Genomic DNA, 26,384 nt, shown 5'->3' with positions numbered 1-26,384 from the left:
CAAGGAATCATCACACTTCTCTCTCCTTAACCCCACTGAATGTAGCATTCACTATTGGCAAACACTGAATTATTACCTGCCACACCCCAGTAAGACAAGCTATTACTGCTCAAGTAAACAGGCAGGGAATGGAGGTACAGAATGACTAAGTGATTATTCATGATACAAGTCTGCCAGAGTCAGGAGCTGAACCTGTATTTCTTGTGTCTCAGTCTCGGGTTGTCTTTTTGTTCTGTGTTGCAGCCTTATTCTTTCCTGTAGAGGAAGACTGGAATCTCTTAAGAGTCTCTCAGTGCTACTCTGGTCGTCAGGTGATGTCGCCAATGAGACAAGAATTGTCGCATTCCCCACATCAAAAGGTGGAACACAGTGTGACATCTGTTTGCTGGAAGAAATACTAACCATACAAGTCCTTAAGAACATCAACATTTATTTAATATGATATAAAAGAAATGGGATAGGAACAGTCGTATTTGAACAATAAGTGGCTTCTTATACTTACATCTTATTTGCTCATTGTATAATATATACACAATGAACATAATTACATCTGTACACAAACTAAGTACTGGATTGAAAACCTGCTTATTGCTGTACACACTCTAACCCAATGAAGGAAAAGCCCAGTACCTCAAAATACCTACACTCCATTTTATTGAAGAAAAAGTAACCACTAACATTAATGCATATGTTGACAGAGGTGTGGCAGTAACTGCTGACATTGCAACCTGACCAAGAAATAATTACAGCAGAAACAGGACATATTTTACTAAGCAATAATAAAAATGGCACATTTTAAATATATCTATATGTATATATATATATAAAAATTTTACAAATAAAATGTTAAAACAATAAATTGTAATGTTTAAAAAGTGTAAAACAAGGTTTAGTGGTGGTATGTAAAATTAACCGAGTTATGCATCTAAAAGAAGCAAAAAAGTAAACTTATATGATCCATAATTAAAAGAACATTAAATTCTGGAGACTATCAAATAAAGTTCTGACTGTAGGCTGCACATTAAAAGAGCCTTTATTTTATGTGCACAGAAATCATAGCAGCAAGCTGGTATCAGGAGAACAATCTGAAGGTTGTTGAGTGTACATGTGGGCCATTTAAAGCTCTCTTGGAATAAACATTTTCCAGGAAGTGATAAAATGATGCTCTGTGGCCAAAAGCATCAGAACTATGAATTTCATAGATTTAAAATATACTGTACAATATCTTCTCATATTTCCATAGGCCAGGTCCATACATCTCAGGCATGAATTGTTTCAACAGAAGCCATTAGTGCTGAAAGACAGACATAGATTAAGTTATGCTATTTTAGCAACAACAGAATATTGTGAAAAGCAATTCCTGGGATTAAATACAGCAAGGAATTTCTGGTCTCATCCTACCAGTAGTTATCAATGTGCAGAACATAATAAAAGTACCTCAGAAATCAGTTGTTTCCAAAATCAGTTTTCCTGATGAATAATACTGCTTCAAGATACACTGACAGCAAGAAACAAAACAGCTTTTTTCAGATTTACACAGCTTTGTATGAAAGTCTGCTTATTCTGAGAGTTTCATCCTGTTGTACACAGCCACCTCCATACATTCTTCATGTAAAACCAGTAATAACAACGAGGTCCCTAACTGCTCCTACAAATGACAGGCATGGTTTGAGGAGGATGCAGTATTGTTCAGTTGCTACTCTGTAATGGCAGTGTAGCTGTAAGGTGTTCTGAAGTTTGAGTGCTCTAACCAAGAGCTTGCTGTATCTTGGTAACTGCTGAAAGGACTTCTATAAATAGCTTTTAACAGTTCATTAGTAAAAATGTTTCTAAGCTTTGAATCCAGGTGCTGTATAAAATTTCATTATCCCTCCATTACTCAGTGTAAATGTAATGCTTAAAATGTAACAATGTTAGTGGTATACATCCAGATTTGTCTCTGCAAAGCAAGAGCCGTGACAATGAAAGTAGCTTTGTGTTAATGGGTTTTTCCTTAGTCATACAATATCCTGTGCCACCAGTTTCCTATGCAGAATTCCCCTGGCAACATGCCAGGAGTATCATTTTACTAATTGACCATAAAAGCCAAAAATAGGTATTACCTCATTATTCTCTGAAATCTACCCTACATTTTCCAGATGCTGCCTGAAAAATTTGGTTATATATGAGCAGGGCTGATCCCACAGCTCTGAAGTCCCCTTTTCTGCACGGGATTTCTTGCATCTGAGAGACACTGAGTTCTTGCATGTTAAAACCCCCTATCTTTCAGTAAAGCACAAAGCACTGGAATACAGCAATGACAGCCCCAGAAGGTAAGGGGCAATAAACACTGCAGGCAAGCAGACTATGCTTCATACATCTATGTATATTAGACCCAGGTCACAACATGAATTTGATGGATTTGAGCAATCTGGTCTAGTGGAAGGTGTCCCTGCGTGTGGCAGGGGGTTGGAACTAGATGATCTTTAAAGGTCCCTTCCAACCTAAACCATTCTGTGTTTCTATGATTCTAAGTTAGAAAGCAGATCACTGTAAGAATGATTCATTTTTGCTAGCCTTGTTTTTAGCATAAATCCTCAAAAAAAAAAAGGCTTTTTCTGATCTGACCGTTGGAACTGATGACAAGAGCTGACAGCAGCTTAATGTAATTGGTAATAAATTTCTGGTGAAGTTACGGGCTGTTTCCCCTTTCAAAACAGGCCTGCTGTGGCTACAAACAAAATTCACTAGTGCAGTTTCAGTTTCACTACTGACCTGAAACTGAGATGATGGGATAACATTTGTCCTACTTGAAAAGATGTATGATAAATGCACATGTATTATAAAATGAAACTGAAAAGCATAAAGCAGCATAAAACTGAAAAGCATAAAGCAGAATTTCCAGAAAAACTGAATAGTCACACTTATCTTTTTCAAACAGTTCTGCAATAAAACTTCAGTATAGAAGTACAAAAGTCCAACCTAAATCTAATCATGGCAGACTGCACCCATCAGGAAGTCAGCAACACAGGTGTCAGTACTGAATGTGAACAGTGCATTTTACAGTCTCTTAAAAGGAGAAAAAGATTAGAATACATTTTTCCTATTTTTAAAAGAACATAAATAGTTTCCTGCCCACAGTTTATATAAGAAAGGCATCTCTGATGAATAATAAGCCTAATTTTGCAAAGATGAAAGCCTGGTTTTGAAGATTAGGACAGTAAACAAAAAAATGCATTTTCAGATCTCCTCATGCTAAAGGACTGAAAACATCTTGAAGTTTTCTTAATTTTAAAGTCTTCTTAAGTTACATTAGCTATGGCATTTAACATTACCATTGAAACAAAGCTCATTCTTTTAGTAGAAGGCTTACTTAAATAGGTACTTCTGACAACAAAGAAATGTGGATTGATTTAACTGCTAGTAAAGTGCTGAAGCATTCTCATTGGTATTCTATTCGTTTCTTTAAACACTTGTATGTTTAAACCAAATATGCTTACTTGTATTTCCATTTCCATTTATTAAGTGGGTAACAATACAGGCAGGAACACGTAAATCTAGCCTAATTCATGTTAGCTTGATTCCTAGAAGAAATCACCTCCTATGACAAAGAAGCAGCTGTGTAGGACTACCTATAGAAATAGTAAATAAATGTGTTACATTTCTTCCACTCTCTTTTTTTTTTTTTTCCCCTTCGATTTGTCATGCCTCAGTCATCTATGGTTTAAGTCACAAGCTCTGCTGGGGCATTAACCATTGCCTCCTATGCATCACTAACTAGCTCTAGTTGCCTGTTACCATGACTGAAGAAGCATCAAGATTCATCTGCACTTGAGCACTGATGCTCATACCTTATCTCGGTATCTGATTGTAACAGCTTAGGTCTCTCAAGTAATTCAAAGGGCTATTATCTTGCCTGTTGTGGAGAATGTGCTTGATAAGCCAATTAGTCTTTTCTCTTTGTACTTGGATAGAGAATACGTTTATTTCAAGCAAATCAATACATGTATTTGTTCTGTCTTCTGTTTAGTTTATATTCAGCACTGCAGGTAACTTTGTCTTGCCAAGTATTGTCTACAGATGTTTCTCAGAAAAATAACTATAACATATGTACTTAGAAAAACATAAGAAAAAATGGCACAAGGGGTGCAAAAAGAAAGACGTACTTCTCTGTAACTATACACACATGAAATGTGATCCTTCTGTGAGCTGTTTCTGTGTAGATGGAGCTGGTGACAGTGACGATTCTGGTGAAGAAGGCAGACTTTCCACTGCGAGTCATACAGCAAGATAAATAAGAATACAAGTTACGGAAGGCATGATTTCAAGCCATAATAAATATAAGCAGAACCAAATGAAAGTTACACAGTAAAGACTTAAAAATCTGATCAGCACAATAAGCACAACTTCAGGGGAGAGCACAGCTGTTCTCAAGAAAGACCATTACTCAGACCTGTGAATGGCTAGTAGAACACCAAAGGAACAAACAACGGACACATGAATGTTGATGTGTAATTTATGTTGCAAAGTGGGGGGGTAGAGGGAGGTAAAATTTAACTAGTCAGGATAGTCCCAGATCCACCTTTATATCCCAGCTCAGATTAAATAAGCGTTTTTTATTCTGCTGAGTACTATATAAAATGTATTTACAAGTTCTGGTTTTGATTATCAAGTCATGGAAAGGATTGCTGACTGCACTACACAGGTTCATGTCACCTTTTATATACATAAATTGAACCATTTGGCTTACTTAAACGCTCCCATCACCAAATATCCTAATGATGTCTTAAATTCTATCTTCTTCCTTCCTCCCCTCCTTCACATCCCCTCCCCCCTTTTTTTCTTAATATCTCTGCAAACAATTTTGCTTTATTCCAGCCTTCTCTTCTTGCTAAGTAGTTCACAAAAGTCATTTTACCAGTCAGCTAGTGTTTCCTGTTTCTTCATCTTTTCTTATTCCTGGAAACATGACCAAACTGGGGTCTTTTACTTGCTTGTTCAAAATTTACTAGATATATTGGAAACTCTCAAGGATTCCTCAATCTTGGGCCATCAATTTGCAAGGAGGTAAGGGGAAACAATCTATACATACCCAGGACTGAAACACTGTTCTACAAGATGAATAGGGAAGGATTTGTTCCAACTAACCACTACAGTATGACTCAATTTCTGGCAATAGTTATTTAACTCCCTGAATTACATGCAACCATAAAACCTACATTAAAACCTCACAAAACTGGAATTTCTGTAGTTGTCCATTGGGAAAATATTTTTCTCTATGTTATAAAACCATACACTTGATAGCTAGACTAGCTCAGCATTTTCAATTCACAAGGGTCTCACAGCATCAAAAGACAGTCGAAATGAAGTTTTACATATGTACTGTTTAAGTTATGTTTTAGTCAAACTCTTTCCCATACCTGCTGTTGCCTTATTTCCTTTTGAAGACTGTGCTGCTAATTCAAATGAAGACATAATTCCTTCTTGTTCTTGAACACTAACTACTTCACTTTCTTCTGAGCTGGTTTGGGGTTTGTGGTTTGTAACTGTGGTCACACTCTGCAAGCTGGTTAAAAAAGCACAGCGTTTAGAACTTGCTCTAACTTAATTTCAGGTGTTAACCACTAAGTATAGGAGTTACAATTTAATTTTCTTCTGTTAATAGAACACAGTTGCAACCTACAAATCTGTGTAATGTAAAGTCAGCACATATTTTGAAACCCTTCTCCTTGTAAAGTTAGACTTAAAAAAACCCAGAAAATACTGGAAATTGAATTCCTTTCCTTTACATGCTCTTGCAGTTTCTTACTGTGTGATATCTATTTTGCTGAAGGGTGCTGTGAGAAAGTTATGACCTAATGTAAAAACTCTCACAGAATCTGCAGTGCAACTTACATTACCATTATGAATCCTTAAAGAGGAATATCCAAGGCACAATGTTAATCTAATTCTGCAGTGCTCCAAAATAGTGAAGTTAAAGCAGGAGATATAGAATAAGCTGTTTAGGCTGCTCCTAAATACCAGTGGTAAAGAGCTTGCTGTGGAAGCCCTGGCAGAAGCTTTCATAATAAACAGATACAAAGCTTGAACTGGCATTACTAAATACATTTTGTATCCCAAAGCAACAATTATGAAGTATTCTGTTTATAACTGGGGCAATACTTGAAAACATACATTATTTTACCGACCAACTCATCACCTCTTACTGAACCCCTTCAGTGGTTGGGTTTCTCACTAGATTTCTCTATATGTAAACCACTCAAAACCGTATGAATATACCTTTAAAGTATTTAAGGCAGTATTTCATTAGTTGCTCAGTCTGTTCAGCTAATAAATACAGCGTGCAAGTTTAAATAGCCTCTGAACATCTTGTTTTATTTTTACCTTATATCACCATCACGTGTTTCTTCCAACTTATTTTTCTTTTCCTTTTCTGATTTCTCTTCATTACTCACTTCTTTTGAGCCAGATACAACATGTGCATCTGATAAAAGATCATCAGTTTTTGTCAGCTATAAAAAAAAATTGAAATCATGAAACAGAAAGCTGTAACACACACTGAATGGCAGATAAGAAATACAGTATCAGGAAACAGTTTTATTAACAGACAAATTTTGCCATCATGTATACTTAGTAACTCAGAATTACCTCAGAAATTTTTATCAATACCATTCAGGTTAATAGAGTTATCCTGAACCTTATACCAGAGCCAATGGACAGGGTTTGGCTTAATAACTTCCAGAACTTCTCTGAACTCTGGATTGCAGCCTGCCTATTTTTTCATGCTATGCCTTTTCACACTGACAACAGATTCCAGCTACTGATATTGCTGATAAGCCTGAATACTGCTCTTAAAGGTCTGATTGGATATAGCCAATAAGTGTCTTACATAATTTTCCTTTATAACATTTGCATACGTAACAAAGCTACAGACTTGCAACAGAAAGTGCTTTCAAATAACAACAATAGATGTTAATTATCTGATTTTATATCATTCTCCATCAGATGTATGTTTAGGAAAAGCTCAATATAAAACAGGAAAACAAAAGGAAAAATGAGTGAGGAAAAAGAAAAGCAAAGGATGATTAATTAAAGAATATGGATAGAAAACAAGAAAAAACCCTCTACACAAGATTTGAAAAAATTATTAAACTACGAGCAGGATATGATTATGTAGAAACAACTCCAGTAATCTATTCCTCACAGTCAGTCTGATTTTGCTGTATGTTCAGGGCACTTTAGTACCAGAAATACCAAGGTAACTCACTGCCAAGTGAGTCTGAGACTATTTCAAGACAGAAATCAATCCAGTGACCAAATAGTACAAACTGCAGTTACTGCCCACTTCCATGTCTAAGTTGTGTCACATTTATTCTGCTTCCCCTAAACTATTTGACGCACTATAGGCAGCCAAACAAAAAGTCAGGTGTATTAAATGACTGAAAAAAATCCTACATTGGGATATTACAAGCAGTGAACCAGCAGTGATTATTATTTAAAGATGCATCAATATCAGGTTTGTTTCAAAGAAGTAAAGAAAGATTTGTACTTTTCCAATCAATTAAGACAGTAACAGGAAAAGTTAAGTAAAATGAAATTTAGGAAGACCTTATACAGAAAAATTCAATGTATCAGCTAGAGACAGATCTGATACAATTCTGTATTTCTCCATAGAGTATTTATTATATCCAAAAAGAAATCTTAATCTTCCAAGGAAAAGGAACAGGTTCAATTTCCTGTACTCTGCTGTCTGTGGCTCAAAATTTTTCTGCAAGACAGGCTGATGCATACAGTTCAATAAGGGGCTGTTTAGTACCTCTTTAGTAAAACCCAAATGACTTACTTTTTCTCCATCATGTTTTAAATGTGCTGTTTCTTCTCCAGGACTTCCATTATTTTGTTTCAAATGATTTTCTTTATTGGTGCTCTCTAATTCCTTCATGTTATTAGATACTGTATCATCCTTTTTTCGATTCTGTGGAACAAAATTGACACACAGATGTATTCTTACAAAAGGTATCAGAATTTCAGTTCTGAGTCTTGTGCTGTCCTCTGACTGTGATTAAAAAAAAAAGAGAACTAAGTATACTACACTGCAATAAAGAAAATGGAAATTGCTAAGAACTTTTTTTGTACCTTTCATAAGAGTTCAGTCTAACAATTGTTTTCTCTGCAAGAATATTGTACTTTCTGCACCTGCCTGCCCCTCCAATCTCCAGCATTACTACAAGTCACCTTTGTCTTCTGAGATTTCATTCGTATTTAACTCAGTCACACGCCGGCTCAGTAATGTTCTTATTTGTGTTCGTAAGCACTGATTTTTTAAAAAATATCCACTGCACAGAGGTTAATTTGATGTAAAATTTTTGAGGAAGGATGGTAGAGGTGACTTAAGATCATGAACTGCGCATCTTGGCAGAGCAGCAAACCCAACTGAAGTGAGTGAGGCTCATGTAAATCTTATCAAACTAAGCACGAGGGCTGAGAAAAACGGGGGCCAGGAAAGCAGTAAATCTTGTGGCTGAACTCCTGTGATTTAGCACAAGCAGTCTGTTAAGAGAAAATTCCACATAAGTCAGTTCACAAAAGTATGCACCCATATTATGCACTTCTCCCAAACAATAACAATTGTGAAGCAGCATCCTTTTGTATATTGGTAATGATTTAAAAATTACACAGTAGGCTGCTTGTGAAATAATTTTCCTCCAGTTCTTAAATAACCAAACCCCAGCTGAAAATAGACTTTCAGCAGTTAATGCTATTGCACCATTTTTGTATAGAAATCAATAGGCATATAAATTATGCTTTTAAAAATAAGAGCTATTACTGCATTGTAATACCTCATCTTGGGGCTTTTTGCCAAATAGCACTCTGGAAGAATTAAAGTTTTGATAGAAAGAGTGATTTTGTAGCATGGACTACTAGCTAAATGTTCAATTCAGGCACGTTCTCACTTATTCCATAAATTTATCTCATCCACGTAGCACTGATCCCACAAAGAAGACTGAGTAACATGCTGACATGAGCAAGTTTCTTTTGAGTTCTGTGTAGCAAGCAGTGCTGGCACAGAGGATTTGGCCATTTCCCCCACTCTGCTCACAAAGTACTGGCTAACCAGGTATGACATATACACGACTGTAGTTTCCTCACCTTAAGGTATGAAATGACACCATAGGAAAATGGTAAAGCTCAAACACCTCTGTAAAAACTACAGAAAGAAACATCTGCAAAGGTTTGCTTTGCATGTCTTCTTCTTGAGAAAGGCAGTGTTAGTCACAAAAATATTTGCAGGAGCCCCCTTCACATATAACATTCATGATGTCAGCCCAAATACAGATGCTCTAAAGCAAAGGCAAAACGTGAATCCAGTGTCTTCTGGGGATCAGTGTTGTTGATTTGTGGTGTTGTTTGTACAGCTCTGAAGGCAGTTTAGCGTGCTCAGGGGAAAAAAAAACAAACCTAAAACCTCTTTGGAAATATGCTTTTCAAAAGTGCAATGTATTTAATCTGGTTTTAGAAAATCAGATGTTGAAATGCTTACAAAACATAAAAGAGGGCATGGAGTGGAAAAAAAAAAAGTAAACAAAAATAAAGCAGCAATATGGTCTGAGAAAAAAAGCATGAAGTATGCCAGAGGATTTTTTTTGGTTGTTGTTTTTTTTTTTTTTTTTTTTTTTTTTTTTTTTTTTTTTTTTTTTTTTTTTTAGAATAAAGGGTAACTTTATTAAACTATTGAAAAAGAAAACTAATTCTTACCAGTTAGAAAGCAGTAGGCTGTATAACAACAATTGCCCTGGGTTTGTTGTTTTTGTTTTTTTTTTTGATTTGGTTTTTTTTAGATGCATATGCAGGGTAATATTTCCTGGTTAATGACAAGCAGTTATATCTTCCTCGCCTCTCCTCACCCATTACCCTTTAATAAATTCAATTCTTTGCCTTAACAAAAGGGAGGGTTCTAGTTTTATGTATTTATGGGCTCAAAACACCACAGCAAAAGAGCACTAGTTAAGAACTATCATCATAAACATACATTCCTACCTAAAAATGTTACAGATTTTTGAATAGATTACATGGCAGAACAATCTCCATAATTTATACATCAACCGAATCATGATCCTGCCTGACACTGCTTTTTGTCAGAAAGATTGCAATTTCATGTTGTTTGCTAAATTTGACAAAACCCCCTGTTAACAAACATCACAACGCATAATCAAACATATGTGGATTTGAACTATTTATTTTCCCCAAAGACAAAGAAATGACTTCTACCATCATAAGGTATAAGCATGAAGATTGTCATCTCCCTTTCTTTTATGTCTGGCAGAGAATTGTGACTGTTACTCTATACAAGCAGTTTCAAATAGACATCTGTGGCATCATATAATTTTGGAGAAAGAAGAATTTTTAAACTATTTGTTTTTAACTGGACACAGTGAGGTTTTTGAGTAATGTGGGACCCACCTGTGCCAATCTGAATGGATTATCTCTGACAAACGACAAACTCTGTGAGGGAGAGTGGTCTGAAACACCAATAATATTGAGTCCTTTTCTCTTCTCTCTCAGACAAGCTTGTTGGTGTCTCTTTATTCTTTCCATCTGTTCCTCCACAGTCATTCGAGGCCGTGTGCTTTCTGCAAGACACAGCTGCTCCACTGCACTTCTTGGTCTTTCCTTAAATGGGAGAAAACATATATATATATATATATATATATATATATGAATTTAAAAAGCAAGGTTCTAAATTGTTTAGCTTGTCAAAGATCACCTAATGATTTACCAGAAGGCAGAAAAATAGCGGGGAAGTAAAGATCTAAAGATCTCTTGCGTATGTGAAGAAAGTGAAAGAAACAGTTATTAATAAATGAACACGGAAATTCAAAATAAAAGGAAGGAATAATTTACTTATTTGAACACTGACATTACCACCATCAATGATAAACATTAGAAGAATGGTACATGCTCTCTCAAAGCCAACCTATCAAGTTGAAACTATTTACCAGACATTATGCAACAGACAAACACAAGTTACTCGACTGAGACAGAAACATAATAAAAATTTAATGATCCAGGATGTTTTTATCAGTTGGTCTAACAGTGATTTCTGCTTTTTATTTCAGGAAAAACTACAGCTGGGCATCATTTAACGGGAAGGGCAGGCTGAAACAAAGTGAATTCATCACCAATTAAAAATGCGTAATTCTAAGCATTGTATTATTCACAAAACAACAGCTATCACTGTATCTACTCTGTTCTTGAAATTCAGTAACTTTCAGATAGAGCTGTACTTTGTAAGACAGAAACAAACAAACAAACAATTACTTTGGGCTAATCAGCTGCATTCAGCACATTCACAGTAACTGATTTCACTTCTGAGAAGTGGCATTCTTTCTCCAGTCAACAGCCTGGGAGTTTCTCTCTCCTCCCCCATTCTTCCTACAACTTCTTTTATTCATGCCGTAACTATGGCAGAAGTTTTTCCCCCTTTTGCATGAACTAGATTTAAACACCCGTTTTCAACCCGGAGACTACAGGACTCTGTAATCTGAAATTTCAGGCATATTACCCACATATTGCTTCTTGTATCTTTATTTTCTGGCTATTTTAGGTATTTCCCAAATCATTTTAGTAATGAAATAAAGACAGTATTTTAAACAGGTGCTGTTAAGTTTCCCCAGAAGCCAAAAACAACTCCTCGCAAGTTTTAATCTGCTTCCTGTCCTTTCGACTCATGCCGGAACTTCAGTAGCTTAGATTTACCATTACCACTTACTTCTTGCCCAGTCTGAGTGTCTCTATGCAGTTCAACGTACACAAGCTTTGTAACTTTGTCATTCTTTCTGCAGCTGTCTCCATTAACCTAGTATATTATATTTTTGTAACAGTGACTATTTTGCAAAGAATATTAAAATTACAACTTTAGAAGCAACTACAGAAATTAAACTTAGAAATGACACATCACTATCCATCAATGGTCAAAAGTTATTTTGAAGTACCGTTCTTAGCTCTATCTTCTTACTCTTCCTCAAAGTGACATAGGAGGCTATTGTTGAAGACTCTGGCGTCGGTGATTTGGTTCTGGGCGGTACAACTCCCACAGGAAAATGTGAGCCTGTGAAACAGTAAAGCAACATTGCCAAGACAGTTTCTTGTTTTCTAGGAAATATGTCTTGTCAGCCTTGGAAACTACTGTTCAAAAGACCACAAAGATCTTAATGCCTAACTATCACCTCTGTTAAGGTGCACAGGCAGATGACTAGCCCCTAGCCTGAGGCTAACAAAACAGTCTGGAGGTACTTAAATGCCAAATACATCATTCAAAACGAAAACTACAAAGCAAAAGTTTGGGTCTCCGACAGACATAAGATACAGCAGAACTCTGTTTTCTTTTTGTGTCACCTTTATGTACCACTCAGGTCATAAACATTCTGCTCACAGACAGCTGTAAGGGTTAGTTTACATTGTCCCATTAAAACATTTATCTTTGTTGACTTTTGAAAAGAGAGGGAAAGGGCTGATATGACAAGTGTCTAGTAGAATAATGTGCACAACAAACTAGAAAAACAGTTTTAAATTTCCTCTGAAATCTACTAATTTTTAGAGCCACCCCCAAACAGTAAGAAAGAAAAATTGTAGAGAGGAGCTGCCTCAGTTTGTTCCCTTTCCACCTTATAAACTGTTAGGACAGAATGGCATAAAAATGTTTGTTGAAACACCATACAGTTGTAATGGCATATGGACTATACAAAATCCCAACCAACCAGGAATGGTTATACTTTTCCTACTGCAGGGAATTGTTAATATAAATGAATGCTCAGAACAAGACATACCAGTTCGGAAATTCACATGCTGAAAAGCCTGGGCCAGATGATAAAGCACAGCTATGATAAACCAGATACACTCTGTTGTTTAAGAAGATAAAAAAGTCTCTTGCTGCTTGCTACTGCTGCAGCTATTCTCTTCCCTGTCCTTAAATATTATTTATATTAGAATAATTTGTATTATTGCCTTCCCTCACTGAGGACTGTTTTTCTACAAATGGACATAATAAAATTATTTCTGTCTTTACAGAAGAAGATAGAAAGCAGACTGGGGTGCTCAAAAAGCATTGGTTCGCTTTTTATACAATCAGCATAGGCTTTCTTGTATTGTGATAATTACTCTTCCTCTTGCCATAAATTACTCTAAATAATCTGAAACACCACAAATCAATAAACTAGGCCTGTTGTCAGAAGGGCAACTTCCTCAATTTAGGTGGCTGATGATTAGCGTATCTCAGGCTAAGCCTTGCGTCTTTCACCACCAAGGTAAAATAAATTTACTATCTATCTTAAGTGAATATTACACCTCAGCAAATACCACAGTGAATTTGAATTGTCTAATTGTCTGGTAAGTGCAAGCTTAATTAAATCACAGGGCCATTCTCATTGTTCACACCCAAACTGTTTGCTAACTTACTTTTAAAAGCCTCTGTTACCATTCTGATGAAAATAATATCCTTATATGATCATAATTCTTGCTCAATTCTGGTACTGTTGCGCCAGCCTGCTATGGGCATACTTAGTCCAGCTACCAGAACAGAAGGCAGTGATCCTGCTGGCACTGAAAACATCAACTGTTATGGTATAAAAAATGGGTAAGTTTAGTTACTTTTTCTAAAAGCTCTTAATATGGTTTCGGGGAGGTGCTCAAGTGCTTTCCCTGAAGTCACCTTTAACAAACTATTCTGTGTGTTTTAACAAACAGAATTGAGAAGCACTTCCTGGTAAAAGACTCTACCAAGCAATTAGTTGCTTTTATAGAAGCTAGATGAAGAGAAGAATCTAAAGCATTTACCAATTGCAAAGACCTTTATTGTCTGTACACTCCAAGGTCGTGATCATTATTCCTATTATATCAGAGGACAGAAGGCAATTCAACAATTACAAGATTAAAAAAAGAAAAAGACATTGTTTCCCTGCCTTATGAGAGCCTGAAAATTCTGTGGTGCTGCCTTTTTGGAGGTTCCAGCGACATAACATTGGGAGCTTGATTCAAAAACTGAGTAATTGTTCAAGGGCAAGAACATAAAATGGGTAATTGTTCAAGGGAATGGTGTGTGGGGAATGTGAGTGATGTGATTAGACATGGTGTCAATAAGGATTTCAGGGTTGTTGGTGAGTGTAATGTTTGATTTTTCTGCAGTGTAATTGACTGAAATCTTTCTCGTCATGTAATTAAATCATTATTTTATCTGGAAGCTCTTTCATCACATTAAGAAAGGGACAGGCTACAAAAATACGGAAGATGATATAGCTTCCGTAACACAGTTAAAGCTTTGTATTTGTTGTGAAAAGGCTGAAAGGTTGTAAACACTGTGCCTGGAGACAAACCTTTAGCAGCAGATTCTGATTCTGAAATTTGTTCTGTCTTTTCTTCGCCATTAGACTCATCCACTTCTGCTACTGTAGTTAACTCTGGTTCACTCTTATAAAGCCTATAATCAGGACCCTGAGGAATGACAAGTTATGAGATAAATAAACAGGCATTTTTTCACAAACATTTATGTCTTAAGACTCAAAACAGTTACTTTGCGACAGCTCCGCTCTCACTTTAAGAATGTTTGTTCAAGTGCCATTGCAGCAGAATTTCTTTGTAGTTAATTATAGTAACAACATTTGCAGACTTTCAGAAATTACAGAAAAAAAACTGCCACAAAAATGTGGAGGGGGTTTCCCTCGTCCTCCCTTTTAACATGACCTTTAGGAAACAAACTGGTATAAGGCTTCAGCAAAAACTGATTCTGAGCCTAGAGTTCTGTAAGAACCTGGGAGCAGAAGAATCTGCTGAAATGTACTCAGATACAAGCATTTAAGTCTTAAGACATTTTACGTATGCACAGAATATATGACAGCAAAATGTGAAGAGCAAATGATGGAGTTAGAAATAAAAGCAAGTAAACAAAGGTAAAAAAGTAACAAAAAAGTAGCCAATGACAAAATAAAAAATTGTGACTGTGCAAACAAAGGGGGATGCTTCAAGAACAATGTGGCAATTTAAGCCACTTACACAGTAAGATCCATTTCTCTGATATCCTTGAACTTGGTGAATCTTCTTTTCTTCTGGCAGATGTACTGGGCCCCTGCTATAACAGAGCAAGGAGCTGCTATCACTGGGCAGAGGGGGGATTATGGGAGGATGCTCTGTAAAGTCATAGGACCGAGGGAGTGGAGGACGAGGTGGGACTACTTCCTCTTCCTAAAGATTGTAGAATAGTCACCTTATTTAGATGTGCACACCTGTTACAATTATTTATAACTTAAAGAGAAAAATATATTACCATAGCTATGCCAGCTATAGATTTTGGAATTAAAGGGACAATGTCACACCAAAAATAAACAAACAAAAAACCCAACAAGCCTCTCCTCCCCCACCCAAGAAATAAGGCCAAGACAGCTTTAGTTTCTTCAGGTTTCTTTGGATTGTTTTGCTCATTTGGTTGCTTTTTATTTTATTAGCACCACCTGGACTGAAATACTTCAATAGTTTCATTATTCAGCTTCTCAGGATTTTCAGTTCTAACACCTGCCCTTTCTGTTGGCCACATATGAACATTCTGTATCATTCTTTTAAAAATTAAATTCAATATCTTTTTAAAGATTTTTACATGGATTAGGCTTTTAGAAAGTTCTGTAAGCCAGATGTACCTTGCAGACATTTTAGATAACCATGACAATGTCCCTTTAAAACTGTAACTTCTAGCCAGATTTTCAGAGGAATTGAACATTTGGGAGCTCCCACAGTTTTAGCTGTTCTTGTGAGTGCTCTGGCCATCTGAGAACCAGGCTTGATATGTGCATCAACATATAAAGCAATGTCTTTCTTCCCATTAAAAGTATGGTGGGTAGAAAAAAAATCCATAAATAGGGGTTTATATTTCTAGGGAAGAGCCTAGGGAGAGGAAAAGGTGAGAAATGGAAAAGAGAAACATACCAGTGAGAATATAAAGAACAAATACACGGAACAAATGAAAGTGTTAGAATTACTAGTGGAGATATAAGCCTCTAAAACTAATTCATAATGCAGTATTTCCACAGAAACAGACAGAATAAATATTTCAGATATCCTTAAAACAATTATAATAATGTTAATTTTTATTGTAGGCATATCAGAAATTCAGTGATGCTAAAAATGGTAAATATTCTAAAACCATACCTCATTTTTGTATTTAATAGCTGCAAATGCCCTTGATCCCATGATGCCTGTTTGGTGGAGGGGAAGATGTATAGAAAGAAAAAGAAAAATTGTTTTCAATAAACAGCTTCTAAAATCTGAACTATAAGCTACTGCTATCAAACAAATACACAATGCATCAACTTCCTTTCTCAGCAAGCTGTATCATTTTTTCACACATATAAAAGCAACTATGGAAGCTTGTCCTTTAAAAATGTAGATGATCTAATTTCACTTCCTGCAATACAAAAACAACCAGCTTACCTGCCTCTGAACAGCTTCTTTGCTGTTTATGTTTACTTAAACCCTCCATGACATCTTGAATTCTCCACAGTTCCTTCTGAATCTGAGCACGCTGTATCCCTGCTGACTCAGTCTGCCAATAAATAAACAGCACATATAGGAAATAAAGTGGAGTACCACAGCAAGCAGAATAAAAAAAAAAACAAACAGAAAATCTTTTCTTTCTTTAGACCACACTGCATATCATTCCCCATAAAACACAGTAATGACACTCTCCTTTCCCATAAAAGTGCAACATTCAAATACTGTCAGAAACAAAAAGTGTAAGATGAACTAATTTCATCATGTGTCAGTCAATTCAACAGCAATTTCCTAGTTCAAACTCCACTGATGAATAGTATTCTATCTACTGTCTCCAAAGAAAACCTGAGCAAACTTTGCACAGGAGACCTGCATACAACAAGAGAAAAGGAATCATCAGTTCCAACCCTAAAATAGGTGGAGATGAACATGGTGTTTGCATACTAGCATATAAAATGCAGGCCTATTTGCATTCACGGTCATGCATACTTCGGACCGCAGAACACAAATTTCTCAGCTCTTGGGCTTCCTTGTAATCTCCCTTTCATAGCTGCATAGAAAATCAATCCCTGGAGCAAATAGCCCTTAATGCCTCCCAGCACGGACCACACCCATCTGCTTATTCCAGATAATGTATGCACATCTCTGTGCATGTGTGTGGGGTGTCTCAAAGATCTTACAAATTCAGAACTTACATTAACTGTCCAATCCTCCACAGAACAGCAAGGAAATAAGATACACATCAGAAGTCTTGATATGTAAGACCTGAAGCAATGCCTAGAATATTTTTATTATAATTTATTGTCATAGAATGATTTAATTACATTTTAAAATATCTAGTTAAGTGGAAGGATTTGTGTGAAGATTTAATATGACTGTCATAGCAACTAAGGTCTGAGGAACATACCCTACTTTGGATCCTGAAATACTGAAACAGAAAGAGGAGGCTTCCAGACACAGGAAAACCCGTGATATAAACTTCAAAATGAATAAATAAATTAAAAAAAAAAAATAAAAAAAAATAAAATCTGAAGATCTCAGAACTTACATACTTTTTATTTCTTTTTATACTCTGTAAGTTAATGCACCACATGTCACCTTTTTTTTTCATTTGTGCAGTTTTTAAACATAATCACAGAAAATTAGAAAATTAGTGACTTAAGTGTACTTTAAGACCTGTGCCACACCTGAATTTCTCCAAGCCGATCAAGTTGGTCCTGCATATGGTTCCTTGTTACAGTAACATCATACTCCAATTTATCATATTCTCTCCAAGCTCTTTCCAGTTCCTAAAATTATATGACAAAAGTAAAGAATTACATATGCACATTCAAATATACTATTTTTCTTTATTCAGTGGCATGAAATTTCTAGAAATAATGGATAAATTGGTATCAGCAATAAATAAATACGTATTTTAGAGAATGCAATGTTTAAACAGCTTTCTGATTTTCTAATCATCCTGAATGGAATTCAAACAAACAGGATTTTGTCTTTTCACAAACAAAAAAAAAAAGATAGGCAGGGGCAAAATCTTCAAAATACGTCAGTGTAGTCAAGCAGGCAGGTAGGTCTTAAGCTGCTCTTCCACTGAGGCAGAAAACCCACAAAAATGGATGCAAATTTGTCTCTTTTATCACACAGAATACGTATGTGTGAGTGCACAGCATGTGCATGTATACGCAATGCATTATGCAAGGCAAATGTAAGTCACCCAACCCTGCCAGGAGGCAGCGTTGGGTGACTTACCAGTGAATGCTCCAGGCCTACTAATACACCATTATTTTACATATGTGAAACTACAAATGCCAGAAGGGAGAAGGTGCAAAAAGAAAATCTTCTTTGAGGTCAACTCTGCTCACTCACTTTTGAAGCCTACATCAAGCAATTCACTCAATTTAGCATAAATTAAAGAGTTAACGAGGGAAAGTATATCATGAGGATTTCCTTTCCCTGATTCTGTTTTCCTTGTCTAACAAATTCCTTTTACCATATAGTCTAATGTTCAGACTAAAACCAGCATTTCAGTGCCTATGTTGTATCAATTGCACCAGAACAAACTACTGGAATTTCACACTGAAATACCTTCTTGGATGTATACGTGTAGGCAAAAAGATTCCTCGCCTTGTCATTTCAGTGTAGAAACCACCATGAGGTGGAAAAGGCCAGTAAATAGCAATTCCCTTTCTTTCTTTTCATCCCGCAGCTGCTTTTACTAAAAATAAGTCACCTGACAGAATATCTGCTAAAAGTTTGTGCTTGCTACTATTTTGTCATTACAAAAAATGGCTTATTTGCATTATTTATTTCTTCTGTAATTATTTTTTCTTATTATAAATATGAAAACCAATTAAACTCATTCGTGGTGGGAGGGAAGGGGGAGGAGGGGAAAGGGAGAAAGAAGAAAGACTACTTGATGAATATGGTGAGAAGATCACATTCCACCTGTCTTTGACAAAAAACACAAGCAAGTAAAAGACAACCGAGTTTTGTTGGAAGGTAATGCAAAATAACCAAAGACAACCCAATTAAGAATGTGAGCATGAAGACAATCATTTCACACTTCACTGAGTTTTACAAACAAGAATGTATTACTTACTGCAGTAGCTCGCGATACTTCTCGACAAGTGCTAAGTAGTCCGTTCTGCAAGTCATCTCTCTGTAAGACTACATTTTGAATGGCTGCGGGATTATCTGCATTCATTTCTATCTCCTGACTTGCTGATAGCAAAGCCTGCTCAAGCGTGTACTATTATAATAAAAAGAATTATTTTTAATGTTCTGCATCACTGGGCTGATTTTCATTTTATTTCAGTTATCAATGTTCTGATAATAAGCATGTAAAATAACATCCACTTTAGGTAATAAATACAATTGTCCTACTTTCTCCTTGTGTAGCTGTTGAAGCTTCTCCTCCAGTGCTTGTACAACTTTATCTTGTTCACATAAATGGCTAAGCTTAGCCTAGTAAATAACAGAAAATTACCGCAATTAGGATTTAATTTTTAACATCTTCAGTAATCAAAATGTAACTTGATAAATCCTTACATGTAGCTATATAAAATGTTATTACCATAAAATATAAATTCTGAAACTATGAAGCCATCAGTCTTGCACTTTCAAATTAACCTTAAGAAACCCTCTTAAGCTACTATGAAATAAGTGTTGTTATAACTTGAAACAGCATTGCTTAAAACATATTTTATTATTCTACAGCTAATCTTTACAATTAAATAATAGGTATTAAATACTGCTTTACTTTACATATTCCTCAGTATTACAAAGAATATTGTATGCATTAACAGTGTTTCCCATGATTTCAGATTGTAGTTTTTAATAGTTAGTTACTAGTATCAGCCATGCTCTGCTCTGTTTTGGCTCTGACAGAGGCTTGGCTATGACTAAAACTGTTCCACTCCAACTCCAGTTTGAGCAAGTAACTATCCAGTGCACTCTAACAAATTTGAGTTTTGTTTTTAAATAAAAATTTTTTTCATCCAATTAGTACTACTCTGACTTTTTAGCTCTAAGATAACACTGGAATCCTGCTTTCCTTTTTACTTGAGACAGCATGCCCATGTCTACTCTTAGTTTCATTGTGCAAGCATGACTAGGCATGTATATGTATGTATATACAGTATGACTATATGTATGTATGTTTCACCACCAATTTTACACCAAACCCCTTTTCTTTTATAACTAGCAACCCAATACCCTGAATGGTAATTACCCATGACAAATTTCAGTTTTGGAATATCAGTCATATTTCCTGAGAAATTACATCTCATGCATATAACTGAACTACAACTGTGTTCTTCCCTGGTAAAGTAATTAATTCCTTTCTAGCAGCAATTTACCTTTTAACACATATAATATTTGAAAGTTCAGCCTAAAATGTAATACTTCCTGCAAGTTAAAGGTTATTATAAAAACAGTCTTATGCGCCTCAATTTCACAGAGCAATTTCTGTTGGTAACTATACGAAGTGAGTTTCAAACCCAAAAGTCAAGGGGGATATTATTATCAAAAGAAAGAGACAAATACCAACATTCCCAAGGAAGAAGAAATACAAATGACTTACATCAATATCCAGCTCTTCAGTTCTATATTTGTATAGTGTACCCCTACATTCTTCTTGTGTTAACTATAAGGAAGAATAATATTGCCATAAAACAACTTAATTGGACTATGAAAATGAAACTACCATTCAGCTTAAGAGTTTTAATACAGAAATCACCTTTTGCTTGGAAGTCAAACATACCACATAGAACAAGATATTTTTAGCCAATATACATTAATGAAGATAAGAAAATGGAATGTCAAGCATACTGTCAGTAGGAAGTTGCATTAACTTAACAGGCTACATTTCTAACGCAAACTGGATTTTCAAAGATGTGTAACTAACTCAGTCAAACATGGATTATGTAGGAAGATGAAACTACCAGAGTACACCTAGACATATTATGTAAGTTTTCGTCTGTGCATTCTAAATACAGGGGCCCATTCTACTTGGAATTAACTGTTCTAGGCCCACTAAAGTCAAGTGTATCCACAAGAAGGATATTCTGATATGAATCTGAAATCAGAACAAGATGACCTAAGTATACAAAATATGTATAAAATATTTTGTTACAGACATATGCCAAATAAGTGCCACCAAACACCCTTCTGCCTACTTTTTCCTATGGATATCCTCACCTCCAACAGAGTATTACCAGAAATGCCATAAACAGATGCCCTTCTATCTATCTTTGGACTCAGGAAAACTTGAGCCCTCATGCCAGTCAGCATATGAGGTATCCTCAAACTACTTTCATACAGCTCCTAACATTGAGTTCTTAATTCTTTCAGCCTCTGAACTGGCCAATAACAAGATTTAAAAACATTTTACATGAAAAAGAGCAGCTCCCCATTTTAGAACGGACTGTCACATACAGTAACTATTTAATGTCCTACACAAGTATTGGCATACCACTATCGGCCTTCATATTCAACTTAATTAAAAACACGATGTCACTGAGTCCCAACATAGATGCTTTCCTTTCAAGTATCTGTCATAATTAGCTCATCATGACTTAATAGTGCAAGAAAGTCTATAGAACACAAGTCCATGTTAAAAGACACTTATAAATAAAAGGACTAGGGAAGGGTTAATCAGACAAGCATTCCAAACATACAGTAAATCTTCAACTTAAGTGTTTCATTTCAAGACATTATGTCCACATACTTCATGCAAATGCACCTGGTGACAATTTAAAAGTATGTATAGTGTATTAAAACCACATAGTAACTTGCTTTGAAATGGACATTTTATGAAAATGAACGTTGGAGTATGAAAAAAGCCACAGCACTTTTGCACCTTATGAATGTCACAAAAATTAAGAAATCTATTTAAACTCCTACTATTGTGTGGAGTTGTGTTTTTTAACTGTTGATTTTACCACAATGAGAGAAAAATGAGGAATGGAAATATTAAAAAAAAACTCATAAACATGGCCAAATGTCTTTAACTTATAGAAAAAAAACCCTAGTTATATTTCACAACAGGAAGATTTTACAGAAGAAAGATTATCCCCTATTAGATAAATACATAATACATCTTCCCAAGATGATGCTCTGAATTTCATATGGCTTGACTGGAAAACTGTAACGTTATCTTCTCAAGCCAGTATTTTTTACACTTTCAGTTCATTTGTATTTTTTCTTAAAGGAAGGGTTTCTTTTTGGCGTTTCAACCTTAATTACAGCTGAGTTTATGATAGCTTGCCAATTCAGCATCCTTATCCCTACCTACCTCCTAAACAGAACATATTTTAAGTATTTGGAAAATGAAAACACCTTTTCAAAGAACACTACAGGCATGATAATTCTTATTAAATTCCTATCAGACATTTAAAATTGCTGCCAACTATTCGCTTTTGTCGTGGTTTTGGTTTCCCACAGTAGGCACTGCTGGCGAGCCACTTCATTTCAGTATTTCTACTGCAACATTTTATGTAGACTTAGCTCAAAACCTCTAAAAAATCATGTGAAACAATTCATTTCTTACAAAACAGCACCTTCTCTTTCCACAGTACATCCACAGATCAGCTTAAGGCAAAAAGTGAGTAATGCTATTGCATCCTACTGGAATTATGAAAGGAACTGCAGTAGACAGAATACAATTACACATTACAAGCAAAGGTTAACAACCTCATTATTCTGGAAATGCATTACAAGAGCTCCAATGATCAAGTTATAGAAACGTATTTTATGTCACGTTCAATGAATGCCTCTCACCAAATCGTTCCTACAAAAACTTTACCGGGACAGTAATTCCAGAGAAAGACTGCCACCTACTGAACCAATGACATGACTTGCTGCTGACTTCCACACTTTTCCTCAACATTTGCCTACTCAAATACAAAAAAAATCCATTCCTCTTAACATGGTGAAACATGCTGCACAGCTCCAAAACTTTAAGGGGTACCACCCTGAACACCAACAAACAGAATTTATCATTTCTGAAAGGCAAACTGCACATGCAAAGTCTGGCCAAACATGTATCTTACATGTGAAAAGGTAAAGTGACCTTAATTGAACCTCCATCTTACGTTAGAAATAATGTGTCCTCTAGTTTACCACCTCACTGTACAGTCCCCATCTCTGTCAGACACCAGTACCAGATGAATCACAGAAGTGGACAAATCCACGATAATGGACACGGTATAAAACATCCTTAAAAGCAAATTTCTTCCCAGATAAGCACAAATCTTTCTCAAGACATGAGGGCTCAAACCTATTTAAGCAGTCAGTATTAAAAACATTCAAGTGACAGTATTATTTCATTACATTATAAGCTACTTTCAGATTCTGCTAACCATTTTGATTCCATAAACACATGGCAGGATATTTCACACCCTGAGAGCACACTAAGCATCTCTGTGAGATACTGCACTTAGGAAATTAAAACAACAATCTAGGCTATTTTGTGGGGAGTGCAAGCCAGACTTCCGAGAGGCTTTTCTACTACTTTTTACTATCAGTAAGCAGGGCAAATGGGCATTTAACCCACAGTAAACAAGATTCTCCTCTAATTTTGCACAGTGCAACAGGTTACATTTCAAATACAAATCAGAAATTCAAGATTTTTAGCTCAAATACAATCATCCCCATGTGTTCATACAAAACCTGAAAAATATGGCTGCCAACAAATCACAAAATCCAACATGCATAGCATTTTAAATGCATGTAGCTGCTACAACAGCAACAAAGTATGCCGTAAACAAGATTGTCCTACTCTCATAGAAACAAAATTTGACTGTTTTAATATGTTTTGCAACATATTAAGAATAATTATGCAAGTAAAGACCTGGATGTTAGTTAGCTTGTTGCACTTAGGTTTTTGTTTTTCCCCCCTTTAGGGAACTCACAAACACGAGGAGCTGAGGATAATCCTGCTTCTTAAAATCAGCATGCTTTAGAAAACAAGATTAACACTCCTCATCTAGTATTAGAAAGAAACAAAAAAAAACCCAAGGTAGAAATGGGTCCGGGCTTAAAGACTTCCACTTTTCTTATCTGTGCATATGGAATCATTGCCCTAGCTCATACTTGTAAATTTACAGTACGGTCTGTAAAGCAGACTGATGTTAAAGTGATTTAAATCACTGTGAAGATGTAACAAATCACAAGCAAAAATGTCTTATAAATAACACATCTGAAATAGTATATACCTTAGCTGTTCTACTAAAGAACCATTAATCGTTACAAACAGGAAGCAAGACACCTTAATTTTTAATTAAATGCAAGCTTTTCTTGCTTCCTTTGCTAACTCTAAATGAGCTCAGTCACAAAACTGATGTGAATAAACTGAAGCAAATAAAGATCCTTTTCTCTACCCGCAGGAATGGTTACGGTCATCAGAAACGGGTTTATCATCTTGTCAACAAAACAGATTTCAGTCGCTTACAGCAAAGCCTCTCCCGGTTGTTTACTTTCCTTTAAAATGGAAGTGGGGAAGATGACTGGTAAAATCAATTTATTTTATTTGAATAAAAGATTACATGTTTAAACTTTAAATAAGTTGCCAGGATTTTTAACAGGTTAGTTTTGCATTACAAATGTTTAGAAGACTACTTAGGCAGTGAACTTTTGAGTGGATTTTTATCCTTTCCTGGAAGTAAGCTAATGCAGTATTTCGTATAGGAAACTTCATCAACAAAAGCAGGTCTCGTTATTCTCCAGCTCATGCAATACACAGATTCTTTTACACAAGCCTGGCAAAATGTCACAAACAGTGTGACCTGAGGAGACCACATCACTAGTGACAGGTTATTCAACCTTCACGACCTGTTACATTCACTGTTTCTTTGAGAAGAATGTGAAAAAAAAAGTGCGTATTCAGTGTCAAATAGAAAGCAGCAGATAAGTCTACAAGGTGAAGGCAGTGCTGTGTAGCAATACCTTAGCTGACAGCATAGCTTCGTCAGGACAGCGCCCTGAAATTTACTGGTATCCCTAAATATGTGGCAGACTAGCCAGGGCAGAGCTATACCTCAAACGTATCTATATTAATATTAAAAGCTGGTTTACCCTGAGCACATCCACAGCACCTCTGGTCATTAATACTTAGTTGTCTTACATAATCTATTACAGAAAATCAATTTGTTCAAAAAAATCATAACAGCTAGGCTTCTTTTGAAGAAGAAACCCAACAAAATCCAATTTCATACAGTGCTTGAGGGTACCTTACGTCTCCCATGCCTCTCCCAGATAGCTCCTTCAGGTTCCACGTTAAAGCTCCTGTTTTAATCTTAGGAGCACAAATTGTATGATCCTGAAATCAGTCACTCACAAACCAACTTCCCTTGGAAAGCTGAGATTTTTCTTGCAACTTTTCTGCATTAAAGGCAAATCTACCTTGTGGAATTGACTTCCAAATAAACAAAACATGAAATTAAGTTGCAGCATATTTTAGAAACATGGCAAATCACTAATAAATTACTGTTTTAAATGGCAGAATATCTCCTTTTTTTTCAAACTATGCAACCCTTATATGCCATTTTGGCTCACATGGGATAAACACAAGTGTAACGGAACTGGACAGATGTTCCCTTCTGACTGGCAGCCAGAATTGCGTATTTCATCTGCTGCAAAATACCACAGCCATTTACATAAAACCAACATCTTTATTGCAGTTCAGGCTAGAAACTTTCTAAACATTCCCTGATGCAACAGGAGCTATTCAGTCACGCCCCAGTCATCTCTAAAACACTGCAGTGCCAACGGATAGGTATTGGCCATGCTCATAAGTTAATGCAGGTCTCAACTCACGGACAATATTTCCATTCACATTTCTGATTCTTCTTCCATCTTACCATTTACTAAATACTCTGTAAGTGTGCACAGTTAAATCTGCTGTGACTTTATGGACAGACACTGCCTTTTGGATTTACAGTCCCCAGATCAAAGTAATTTTGATCCTTCCTTTCTTCAGTGGCTAAAAGGTTGGTAGGTGCAAACAAAAACTTGTAAATCCACTTCTAGAACAAAACAGAATTGCCAGAAATGACCAGGTAAACACCACTCACATGCTTTTGTAGTGGTCAAAAGAAAGAAGCACCTTTGAACACTAATTGCAAAGAATCATGCTAAGACAAATGTTGGAAGCTTATTGGAAGTTTTATGAATTTACTGGACACCTGCATAAAGCATCAGCTAATTAAATTGTCTAGACAAAGTTATTCAGAAGTGTACACTGAATACTTAACAACAAAAACGTAGCAAAAGCCATGCTAACAATATTGCAGCACTTTATAAAGCATGGATGAATTGTGGTTTTCCAAAGCAAATAAGAGAAACACCAATGTTATGAATAAATCTGAGGAACA

The 26,384-nt window shown here is 35.9% G+C and overlaps 1 protein-coding gene across 23 annotated transcripts in view; it reads right to left on the bottom strand.

Moving 5' to 3' along the window:
- Nucleotides 1–413: 413 nt before the first annotated feature.
- PLEKHA5 (pleckstrin homology domain containing A5) overlaps nt 414–26,384 on the bottom strand; it is a 159,186-nt gene continuing 133,215 nt past the window's right edge. For 5 of the 23 annotated variants that reach the window (XM_062616761.1, XM_062616753.1, XM_062616754.1 and 2 more), the window contains 15 exons: nt 20,594–20,656; nt 19,396–19,476; nt 19,112–19,261; nt 17,700–17,801; nt 16,453–16,564; nt 16,171–16,217; nt 15,025–15,213; nt 14,349–14,466; nt 11,973–12,088; nt 10,441–10,650; nt 7,796–7,954; nt 6,364–6,491; nt 5,400–5,545; nt 4,166–4,250; nt 414–1,294 (listed from right to left, as the gene is read on the bottom strand). In XM_062616761.1, coding sequence (XP_062472745.1) covers nt 1,276–1,294; nt 4,166–4,250; nt 5,400–5,545; nt 6,364–6,491; nt 7,796–7,954; nt 10,441–10,650; nt 11,973–12,088; nt 14,349–14,466; nt 15,025–15,213; nt 16,171–16,217; nt 16,453–16,564; nt 17,700–17,801; nt 19,112–19,261; nt 19,396–19,476; nt 20,594–20,656 — 1,725 coding nt within the window. In that variant the 3' untranslated portion in view covers nt 414–1,275. Of the gene's footprint in view, nt 1,295–4,145; nt 4,251–5,399; nt 5,546–6,363; nt 6,492–7,795; nt 7,955–10,440; nt 10,651–11,972; nt 12,089–14,348; nt 14,467–15,024; nt 15,214–16,170; nt 16,218–16,452; nt 16,565–17,699; nt 17,802–19,111; nt 19,262–19,395; nt 19,477–20,593; nt 20,657–26,384 lie in introns of those variants that run through there. The other 18 variants (XM_062616766.1, XM_062616768.1, XM_062616772.1 and 15 more) reach the window with 8 other exon arrangements.

The sequence above is a fragment of the Pezoporus occidentalis genome, unplaced genomic scaffold, assembly GCF_034315485.1.
Source record: "Pezoporus occidentalis ecotype Australia unplaced genomic scaffold, CSIRO_AGI_Poc_V1 ctg19, whole genome shotgun sequence".
NCBI classification, from domain to species: Eukaryota; Metazoa; Chordata; class Aves; order Psittaciformes; family Psittacidae; genus Pezoporus; species Pezoporus occidentalis.
Note: the sequence above shows the minus strand (reverse complement) of the source record. Positions and strands in the feature narration are given on the sequence as shown.